The sequence below is a fragment of the Nematolebias whitei genome, chromosome 1 (assembly GCF_014905685.2).
Source record: "Nematolebias whitei isolate Nwh7 chromosome 1, NemWhi1, whole genome shotgun sequence".
Taxonomy (NCBI): domain Eukaryota; kingdom Metazoa; phylum Chordata; class Actinopteri; order Cyprinodontiformes; family Rivulidae; genus Nematolebias; species Nematolebias whitei.
Genome location: NC_056498.1, coordinates 66,810,340 through 66,821,647, shown reverse-complemented (window position 1 = coordinate 66,821,647; position 11,308 = coordinate 66,810,340). Strand labels below are relative to the sequence as shown.

Sequence of the window (11,308 nt, the reverse complement as noted above, 5' to 3'; positions counted from 1 at the left end):
ATCCATCCATCCATCCATCCATCCATCCATCCATCCATCCATCCATCAGATATTTTGCTCATACAGAGACAAGGGCATAAGCATTATTGCCCTTTTGTCTTCTGCAGTGGGCTGTAAAATGGTCTATTTCCCACGCTGCTGAACAAACATGTTCTTAGAAGGATGGATACTTTTTCTTCTTGATATTAACAAGGTGTCTTCTGCTTTTCGGGGGCTCATAAAGCAGTTGTACAGCACGGTGCCATTATGTGCCTGCGCACACACTGAGCGACACCTCGGAGCAATAACTGACACCACCACATCAATTTAGCACATCGCTCCCTCTGATCCCTCTGCAATCACCGCTCACCTCCACTGTACTTTTTGTCTGCTGCTGTTTCAACCCTGCGCCCCCTCCTCAGCCCTCCCCCTCCACTTTCATTCTGGTTTTGGTGTTCAGGTTTATGAATATGTTCTCAGGGGGGAACTGGCAAAACTCATTTCCAGACTTGTCATTGTCTCAAATTTTCACTGGGAGAGACAAATTATCCCAAATCTACTTAACAAAATGTAAATAAATAAATAAACATTGCCTCGGGAGGGTTTAGGCGTAGATGCAATCTTGTGAAGACCGCGGCCTTTCTCTATGAAATATGGATGTACTGATTCTTGCTATTTTTACCAGCAGCACTGGATCGGTGCTGGCAGCAGAGGATCACAGCGTGAGGAGGGGATTGCAGGGTGGCATAGGAAACTGTAAGGAGGGGGCTTTAGTGGTGGGGGATACTGTACATTTGTCCTGTTTCTATAGCAACTGTTGGCCCCAGGCCAGAGTTTCTGACAACTATGCTTAACTACCTTCAAATGAGCCAGCTGTTTGATGGCATGCAACGTGCAGTTGTGCGTGAATCTGTTGTGCAGAGATAGATTGAGTTGTTTTTTTGTTGTTGTCGTTGTTGTTGCAGCAGTTCCTGCTTCTCAAAGGATGAAACATCTGCACCAAAGCTCAAGATGCACTTATCCCATAGCTCTGGCATGTTTACCTAACAGACCTATCTAATTCAATTCAGAATTCAATACAATTCAAAAATACTTTATTAATCCCAGAGGGAAATTATTTGTTGTTGTAACATGATCCTCATTTCATTAAGAGATGTTATAGACACTGATGGCTGTAAACAGGAAGAATCTCTTGTAAAGGTCCATTCCACAGTGGATCCTAAGAAACTGGCTGCAGATGCCGTCTGATCCGTCCACCCAGACTCGGCTGGCATCTCGGTTCCCTCGGGCTGTAGGACCGCCTGAATGCTGGGCTGAACTCCTCCCAGAGCGATGGCCACTCCTCCCAGTAGTCTGCCGAGCTCCTCGTCGCTGCGGACAGCCAACTGTAGGTGCTGAGGGACGATCCTGTCCTTCCGCTGTCATGAGCCGTGTTTCCTGCTAGTTCCAGGATCTCAGTGATCAGGCACTCGAGCACAGCTGGCAGGTAGATGAGAATGCATCCACAGAACATCCTTTTCAACTCACTTGAGATTTGGGGCTGTAGTTGAGATATTATTAGAGCTTTTGAGATGTTAATCAGCTGCTGTTGGTTGTAGAAAACAGCCTTGTTGCCATAGTTACACATCATAACAAATGTCCAAAACTAAAAAAGTTTCAGTAAAAATCCTTCCAGCTGCACTGCATCTAATACCAGAGGAAACAATCATCCAAAAAAATGTGATTTACATCCAGAAAAAGAGGAATTAAAGTTTCCAAAAGAAAATTCTCAAAATGAAAGTAACAGAGCTGCTCCAACATGCAGCCACCTTGAGCGGCGCAATTCTAGAACACAACCAGATTTCACTGACCTTGACTAGAATTCCTTGACCCAGTAACTGCTCTGACAATTTTGATGCTGGCAAATGTGCAGATAGATAATAATAAAAAGGCTGCAAAGAATATCACAATAAAATTTAAAGTAAGATGATATCTTGTGTGATCTATTAGTGATCAGAGTATGTGTTCAGGATGGCTCTCAGATACTACAACACCAAACTTTAGGTCAATGTTTGTAACTTTGGCAGAATTATAAACATTGTTGTGTTGTTGATCAACTGCAATAGCTAACTTGAATTGGGTTGACTCTAAAGGTTAATCAGTTGAAGACATACAGCACATCCTACATCTGTTCAGTGGTCCATCATATATTTTGCAGTACAGTACAGTCAAACAAACACACACACAGACACATGCAAAAACATCATCTCCCTGTCATAACTTTTGATAAAATGGCTGAGCAATGGTGGTGAAAAGATGAATTTTGCAGTCATCCTTCCTTTAGACCTAATTTTTACTGCCTTTTTAATTAGCATTATCCCCCTCGCGTAGTTTTCCAAGCCTTTGATTGTGCGCCGTGAAATAAACAAGCACGCAGAAACTCCACGCACAGGTTACTGTCATCATCCGAGGATAATTGAAATGTTTGGCTGGCGTGTTTCCTGCTCCGTCCCTTCTAGCCAGGCTAATTAGTGCTCCTTTGGCAGGAGAGCCGTGCTCACATGGAGCAGACATCTGATGGCTTTGATCCACACACACGAGCGCCAGCTGTTGCACCAGTTCAACTACCTCAGATCTGCTGCTCCACACTCGCTGCTGCCTTTCATATCATTCTTCCATCACAAGTCAAGTTTAGAGAAAGCATCTAACAGGACGTAGCATCATGGAGGCAGATGCTCTCAGTAGTAGCGACTGTAGTTTTATTGCTTTTGAATAGAGCTCTTTGATCGTATTTGGACGCAGTGATGATTAGTGATTAATACTATTCATATTTAACATGCAATTAATAAAACCATTACCATCATAAAAAATATTTAGGTTTCAAGATTTATTAAAGACACTAATAGGGAAAGATATAATTGGAATGGTTGGAAAGTTAACCAGAAAACCAAAGATTTCTTTGAGGAGTATTTTTTCTTGTTGATCAAACTATTATTAATGCAGCACGATTAGGCCTTCATGGTAGAGTACCCCGACCAAGACCATTCCTCATTAAGGAGGAATTTGCCAAAAGGCTACTGCATGAGTCAGAGACCAAGGGAAGCAAAGTCTTCAGACTTCATTAAACAGATTAATGATGACTGAATATTCTGATTACCCATTCATACCAAAGGCTGTGTTTAAATCTGTTCTTAACCTCTGAATAAACAAGAAAAATGACAAAAGAACTGATTTTTTAAAATTCTGACTCATTTTTTAAATAAATATTATTTTTTATTTAATTATTTAATTATAATGCAAGTCATGAGTTTAGTTTGAAAGGTAAACATAACCATATGTTGCATAAATAGGTAAAAAATATATATCTCTAAAATTAAAGACCAGGCCATGCTTGAAGGAATGTACATTGTCTGCTGCCTTCATGTCAAAAGGTTGAACTACAATTATTTTATGATGAGAAATAATGACATCATGAGGGTTTGGGTCTTATTTCAATAACTTGAATGTGATGCTTTACTCAGTCTCATGTGGTCTGTTACAACTTGTAGGCCTACAGCTTTATTGCAAGATTTTGTGGGATCTCTCAGAACTTGGGGTAAATGATGAAAATGACTCTCAGCTACTACCACACTAAAGCATTTTAGCTCATTATCTTTACTGACTGAGTTATACAAATTTATATGTTTCCTAAAGACAATCAGCTGTGACAGCCACCTTTAACTGGAGTGGCTCCAAAAGATAATGATTTTTAGACGTACATGAAAATTGGTTTTGGTTGGTAGTTCATGGGATATTTTGCTAACAGTCAGACACAGTTTCATTCAACAGTAAATGCAAAAGTTTTAGGCAAAAATATTGCACAATTAGTAGCACTTTGGGTATGTGTTGAGGGCAAGGATAGGATATTACCAAACTACACTTTAGGTTATTGTCTGTACAATTATTTGAGCTATAACCCTTTTTGTGTTGACTAAATTTAATAATGTTTGCCCTTTTGTTCATCAGATATTTTGCTAATGCTACAGGCAAGCAAACAAGCACATACACACACACACACATACAAACACAGGCAAAAACATGACTGCCTTTTGACTTGGGTAACCATGGAACAATAAGACACGAAGATGGTATAATTCTTGATTTGTTGTTATGACAGGTGCTTGAATATTTGTTGAAATGTGACTAAAAACGTGTTGATTATTCAAGCTCTCAAGCTGAAGTGAAGCCTTTTCATTTGACTGCATCCAAACTTGCTGAGCTTGCACATCTGTTCAGATACAGAAAAAAAATAGCCTTCCACATGATTCTTTCAGTGAAAGTTACCCCAAAGAAGTACAAAGAGAATGATCTCACAAGGAAACTGAAACCTGAAAGTATAAAAACTTTCCAACAGCAATGAAGTTTTTAATTTGAAATGAAGCAACTCTGAGCAAAGTTTAGACTTTTAGGTGTAGGGTTTCTGGGGTCTGGTCCTGTCTTTTGTGTTTTCCTCATGTTTGCCAGTCACCCCTCAGTGTTTCTCCTCCCTGTGTTCCAGCACTGTCTCACCTGTGTCCAATCTAATCACCGCAGGTGCCTGTCATTTCATCTTTGTTAGTGTCTGTATATATTCAGCTCCTTGGTGTCTTGTCAGTGTCTCCAGATTGTCCTTCAAACGGCTTTATGGTCTGTCTCCCTCCATGTCTTCCAGTAAGTGAATTAGCTGCCCCGCCAGCATCTTGTTTTGTTTATTTAGAAAATAAATTATGTTATTCATTTTACCTGGAGTCTCTCGTCATCTTCCTGCACTTGGGTTCAGCACAGAAAGCAGATCATGATAGAATCCGGAGACCAAACTGAACCTAGCAGAAAGATCACCCTGTTTGAGTTCCTGGTCCGTGAGGCAAAAAAGACTGCCCAATGTGAGAAGGAGAAAGAGAGGAAAAAAAAACTGTTAAGGTACTCGCCTGGTGTTTAAACCTGGGTCCTCTGCCTGTTCATCTCGACCCCCTTCACCACCTCATCCACTGGCAGCACCTTGCTACCAATCTCCTCCCCAACCACTCCTGTATTCCCCAAGTGGTCCTCAAAGGGAGGAGGGCAATCCCCTCGGATTCACTGCAAAAGGAACCAACGGCAGAACTAAGCCAGATCCACCGAACCCCAGCGTCTTCCTTCTCAGACGCAGCTGGAGGAGTGGTGGAAATTTTCGCAGGCATGGGGGCAGCCCAGCTCTTGCTGGCCAGAGGACCAGCTAACGGAGCAGCCGACAGAGCAGCCGAATACTCATTCCTGTGTACCCACTGGTTGGGGGGAGGACGACACATGCCCCTGCATACCCATTGCTGGGGTGGGGGAGGATGAACCCCGCAACCACAGCAATCTCTGGGTGAGGATGATCGCTGTGGGGGACTTTATCAGCAAATGCACCAGGGCTGATAATGTGAACGAGTCACCGGAGATGTGGGAGCAGTTCCAGAAAGCATGGACGAAGAGGCGCATGGACGGAGCGGCGCGTGGACGGAGCGGCGCGTGCTGCACTTGCTTCTACTGGCCTCTGCTCAGCCTGGTTCTTCTCCTGACTCATCACCTGCAGATCTCTACTTCACACCACCAGCAGCAGACCCATCTCCCTCCATGTCAGCTGCACCCTCCTGGGTTTCCATGTCAGCTGCACTGTCCTGGGTCTGCTTGTTGGCTGTCACCTGCAGGGCTCCTATGTCAGCTGCAGCCCCCTTGGTCCCCACTCCAGCTGCAGCCTCCTTGGCCCTTCCATCTAAAAAAGCAGAGCTGCTGTCCATCATTAGACACAGAACTGCTGGGCCCATCCACAGACGCAGAGCTGCTGTTTCCATCTACAGATGCAGAGCTACTGGATCCATCTCCAGATACAGAGCTGCTGCGTCCATCTCCTGAACCAAACCTGCTGGATTCGTCTCCAGATGCAGATCTTCTGGGTCCACTTCCAAATGCAGACTGCAGAGTCCAGCCATAACTGCATTCCCTTCAATGGACTACTCTCCTGCCAAGGCTTGCGTCGTTGGTTCTCCTGCTATGGCACCCATCGCTTGTTCTCCTGCTGAGGCTCCCATCCTGTTTGTTCTCCTCTTGAGGCTCCCACCATCGGTTCTCCTGCTGAGGCTTCCACCATTGGTTCTCTTGCTGAGGCTCCCACCGTTGACTCCTCAGATTGATGAAGCCCTTCGAATGGAGGGTGAAATGTCTCTCAACAACAACAAAAAAATTGTCCAGATGATATGACTGCACATTGTTGGATTTTTTTTAACCTCGATTACTGAGCATGAACCTTGATGTCTTGAACCAATTTTGGCTATGGCAGCTTGGGAGGAGTCGATGGAGGAGAGGACGGCCCCCAGAAACCATTTTATCACCAGAAAACTGGTTGATCCACTGTAGGAGTGTACTGCTTAGTGGGGAAAACAGTTTGTTTGTAACTCCTCAGACTGATAAAACCCTTCGGATAGAGGGCAAAATGTCTCTCAAAAAACAAAAGAAAAAAAAAAGAAACTGTCCAGATGGCCTGACTGAACATTGTTGGACTTTTTACCTGGATTATTGAGCATGAACCTTGATCTCCCACCGTTGGTTCTCCTGCCAAGGCTCCCACCCTTGACTCTCCTGCCGAGGCTCCCATCGCTGCTTATCCTGCTGAGGCTCCCATCGCTGGTTCTCCTGCCGAGGCTCTCACCGCTGGTCCGCCTGCTGGGGCTTTCACTGCTGGTCTCCCTCCAGTGGCCTTGTCACCTGCAGTCGCAACCTCTCCAGTGGCCTCTCCACTGGGCTCCATGGACTTTCCGGGGTTCTCCTCACCTTTCTGCCTTGGTCGAGAAGGGTACAGGTGGACACCACTGCTGGCCATAAAGGGATGGTCTTCTGCCTGCCAGAGCTCTGGCCTGCAAACGAACGGCCTCCTGGCTGCCCGCCAGAGCCTTGGTCTGAAGACGAATGGTATCCTGGCTGCCCACAAGAACACTAGCCTGCTGACAGATAGTCTCCAGGCCACCCCCCCCAGATCTTCTGCCCTGCTTTGGACGGTCTCCTGACTGCCTACCTTGACTCTGGGGGTTGGGGTTCTGTTTTTCCCTTTTTATGTGTGTTCAGTGTTTACCCAGGTTCCTACCTGTCGGTCCTCTGTTTTCTTGCTTTTCGTGTTCCTTTGTGTACCCTACTTCTTGTTTTTTCCCACCACCCACCCAAGTGGATGTAGCTCTCTCCTTGGGGCCTTTCCTTGGGGGGATTTCAGGGGCCATCCCTTGAGTGGGGGGTCCTGTAGGGTTTCTGGGATCTGGTCCTGTCTTTTGTGTTTTCCTCATGTTTGCCAGTCACCCCTCAGTGTTCCTCCTCCCTGTGTTCCAGCTCTGTCTCACCTGTGTCCAATCTAGTCACCGCAGGTGCATGTCATTTCACCTTTGTTAGTGTCTGTATATATTCAGCCCCTTGGTGTCTTGTCAATGTCTCCAGATTGTCCTTCAAACGGCTTTATGGTCTGTCTCCCTCCAGTCCTTCAGTAAGTGAATTAGCTGCCCCGACAGCATCTTGTTTTGTTTATTTTGAAAATAAATTATGTTATTCATTTTACCTGGAGTCTCTCATCACCTTCCTGCCCTTGGATTCAACACAGAAAGCAGATCATGATATTAAGGAAATTTGTTTTTTGGTCGTTCTGCAGCTTGAGAAGCATCAACAACCAAACCAACAGGAAATTTTTTGTCCAAGTTTCAGGAACAGACTGAAAGTTACTTAAGTGGATAACTACATTTCCAGATGCATCATGTTATGAGTTTAAAGTGAGATATTGCTTTTTTTTTTTTTTTTTTTTTAAATAGAAACCAATTCAGTAGATATCTCTCGTGATTTGGGGGGTTTGTGAGATTTTTTTTTAGGTTGAGTTTATTTCCAGTATTTGTTATTAACTTAGTCATGTCATATCTTGTGCTTTCTTTTGATTATTTTTTGACATTTACCTGTCCTTCCCCTGAGGTGCTGCAAAGCTCGGTGATCAGTGCTGAGGTCTTGTAATCCTGAGGCTGCAGGTCTGAGCCCAGCTTGTCAGGAATGGCATCTGATGTGAATCAATAGCCACATTTTTGTGCAAGCTTGCTTACTGTGATTCCTGCAGAAGGAAGCCCCTTAACCCCCATCATCCGCTCCGCCAGGCACCCTAGATAGCAGCTCTCTGCTCCACACAAGGGCTGTGGTAGCTTGGTGGTCTGTGGTTGTGTCAGGAAGGGCATCCGACATAAAAATAATTGCTATGTCTTTGTGCGACTCGGTTCACTGTGGTGAACCCTGAAGAAGGGAGCAGCCGAAAGGAAAAAAAAAAAAATCCTCATTTTAAGTTTTACCTGAGCTTTTGAGTCTAAACCTTGGGTTCTTATGATCACACTATGGCAGGGGTGTCAAACTCCAGGCCTGGAGGGCTGGAGTCCTGCAACTTTTAGATGTGTCTCTGATGCCGCACAGCTGAATCGTATACCATACCATTTTATTTATATTGCACTTAAAACAGATACGAGGCCAACCAAAGTGCTGTACAGACAGAACAACAGACAACACATGAAGCAGTATACAAAATGAAGTAAATCCAAAATATAGACATAAAAACAATGCAGATAATGACGACAAACCAGTGTGGGGTGTACAGGTTCAAAACACAGATCCTCTGGTGTTGAAAGCTACTGAATAGTAGTGAGTTTTTAAACAGGATTTGAAAACCGAGAGGGAGGGGGCCAGTCTGACAAGCAGAGGTAACTCGTTCCAAAGTCTTGGTCCTGCTACAGAGAAGGCCCTGTCACCTCTCCGCTTAAGACGAGTTCCTTGAACTGTGAGGAACAATTGGTCCGCTGACCACAGGGAACGTATGACGGAATAGCTTCTCAACGCAGTCAAGTTCTCCAAAGCCCTGCTAATGACCTCCTTATTTGATTCAACTGTGTGGCATCAGAGACACATCTAAAAGTTGCAGGACTCTGGCCCTCGAGGCCTGGAGTTTGACACCTGTGCACTATGGTAAATGGTAAATGGACTGTACTTATATAACACTTTTCTATCTGATCAAGATACTCAAAGCACTTTACAACATAATCTGTGCCCTCATTTACCCAGTCATACAGCACTTTACTATATCTGTACAAAGACTAATCGGAGCTTTATCACATTCATACACCGATGGGACACACATCGGAGGCAATGAAGGGTTCAGTGTCTTGCCAAGGAACACTTGGGTGTGTGACTGCTGGTGAAATTGAACCCCTAACTCTCGCATTGGAGGACACCTGCTCTAACCACCCATCCACAGCCACTCTTTTGCGACAATGTTGACTTTATGACTGAATGATGGTCTTCACAACTACCCAATACAGCTCATTGAGACTTATCTTAGGAATAAAATGAATACAATACAATTGACCTTTCTTAAAACAAGAATATTTATTTTTACATTCCTTCAGATGTTTTTATAACTTCTTTGTGTTTCCCCAGCCCTTCTCTATGCCACCATCTTTGGTAACGTGACAACCATCTTCCAGCAGATGTACGCCAACACAAATCGCTACCATGAGATGCTCAACAGCATGCGGGACTTTCTGAAACTCTACCAGGTGCCCAAAGGCTTGAGTGAGAGAGTTATGGACTACATTGCCTCTACGTGGTCCATGTCGCGTGGTATAGACACAGAAAAGGCAAGTTAAATACTAACCATCTCTCATGCTTTCCGATATTTTAAATAGGAAAGGAACGTTTAGTAAAGCTAAGCACAGCCTCTTGATTCCAACAGTTTTATGTAATATTTTCTAGTATATTTTACAAAGCCTGGATCTTCAACATTTAATTTTTTGTGTTATGTGTGTTTATTTTGTACAAATTTAAACAGCTGAAAAAACTTCCTCTTTGGCAAACAATTGCAGAACTTTTGTCAGGGTTTGTCCAATCTTCTCTAACAGCTTTTCTCTCGAGTCACCACAGTTCAGATGAGTTGAGCTCTGAATTTAGACTCAAGCTTACTCAAGGAGAATAAATCCTTGTAAACCCTCTTCAAATACCCTTGATTTTTTGTAGGGATTATATAAACTGCACATAAAGTGTTAATGAGGTTTCTGCAGAGTTGGATTTGTGTTATCTCTGGACAGAAATAGACTGTTTCCACCTTTTGAGCTGATTTAACTGGCTCCAAAGCTTTCTGATTACTGAACAGGAAAGCATGAAAGTGTTTTCCCCAAAAAGTTAAACTAGTGCTTTGAAAAAATTAAATTAATTTAGTGATTTGGGGATTTCTTTGGGGGACAGTATGTGTTTTCATGAACACTTTCTTAATAGTGAAAACACCACAATCCATTAATCCATCCATTCCTCCTTCATATTTCTGCCACTTAATCTTGCCTTCAATTCATGGGCATTTCAAGGAGGCAACGGGCCCAAGAGGGAAACCCAGACATCTGTCTCCCCAGTGAAACTCTCCAAACAATCCATGTCAATAAAGTCTGGGCCAGCCTAGGTGGTCTACTCCCAAAAGGATACTGTATGTCTTGAAACTGACTCCTCTGAATTCTTTCAATGTAGAGGAGCAGTAACTTCCCCAGATGACACAGCTCCTCACCTTTTCCCTAAGCCTGAGCCTAGCCACCCTACAACAAAGCTCATTTCCATCCATTTCAGTCATGACCTGAGTATGCCAACATAACTACATCAGCTACAAAAACAAAGACAAGATCCTGAGATGCTCAAACCAGACACCCTCATCTTCATGAGTGCACCTTGAGATTCTGTCTATGAACACCACAAACAGGATCAAAGAGTAGGGTTAGCCCTGGTGGAGTCCAGCCCACACCAGGAAAAAAATATACTTTTTGCTGAGAATACAAATATTGTTCTTACTTTTGTAGATGAACAGATGCTGGGATATATTCATCATTTAACGCGAGTTCCTCATTTTTCTGGACTGAATAAAACGTGCATTGAATTTAAGGAAATGCAAAGTGAGACGTCATTTAAATTTGACCCATCAAAATGAATGCGGTCATTTATTTACAGAATCAAATTTAACATCAAACATTTACATTAATTTGGCAAATTATGAAAATAACAATAAAGCAATCAATCAGGAAAAATCATACGGCCATGATTTTTCCGTTGCTGACATTTATAAAACTGTACAACTATGATCTTTTACCCACACGGATGTGAATAAGCACTTTACACAGACATTTCTAAATATCTGGGAGAATTTCTACTTCATAGGAAAGTTTAAAGATGGAAAGAAGTTTAGGGGGAGTAAAGGATGGGGTTTGAGGGAAATTGAATGGTCACCAGAACCGACACTCTCCATCAGAAGCCCAGCTCGCCTCGGTACGCT

General features: G+C 43.5%; 1 protein-coding gene across 1 annotated transcript in view; it reads left to right on the top strand.

Annotated features, from left to right (window-relative positions):
- kcnh1a (potassium voltage-gated channel, subfamily H (eag-related), member 1a) overlaps positions 1 to 11,308 on the top strand; it is an 81,206-nt gene that overhangs the window by 49,064 nt on the left and 20,834 nt on the right. The window contains exon 11 of the mRNA XM_037697816.1: positions 9,439 to 9,638. Coding sequence (XP_037553744.1) covers positions 9,439 to 9,638 — 200 coding nt within the window. The remainder of the gene's footprint in view (positions 1 to 9,438; positions 9,639 to 11,308) is intronic.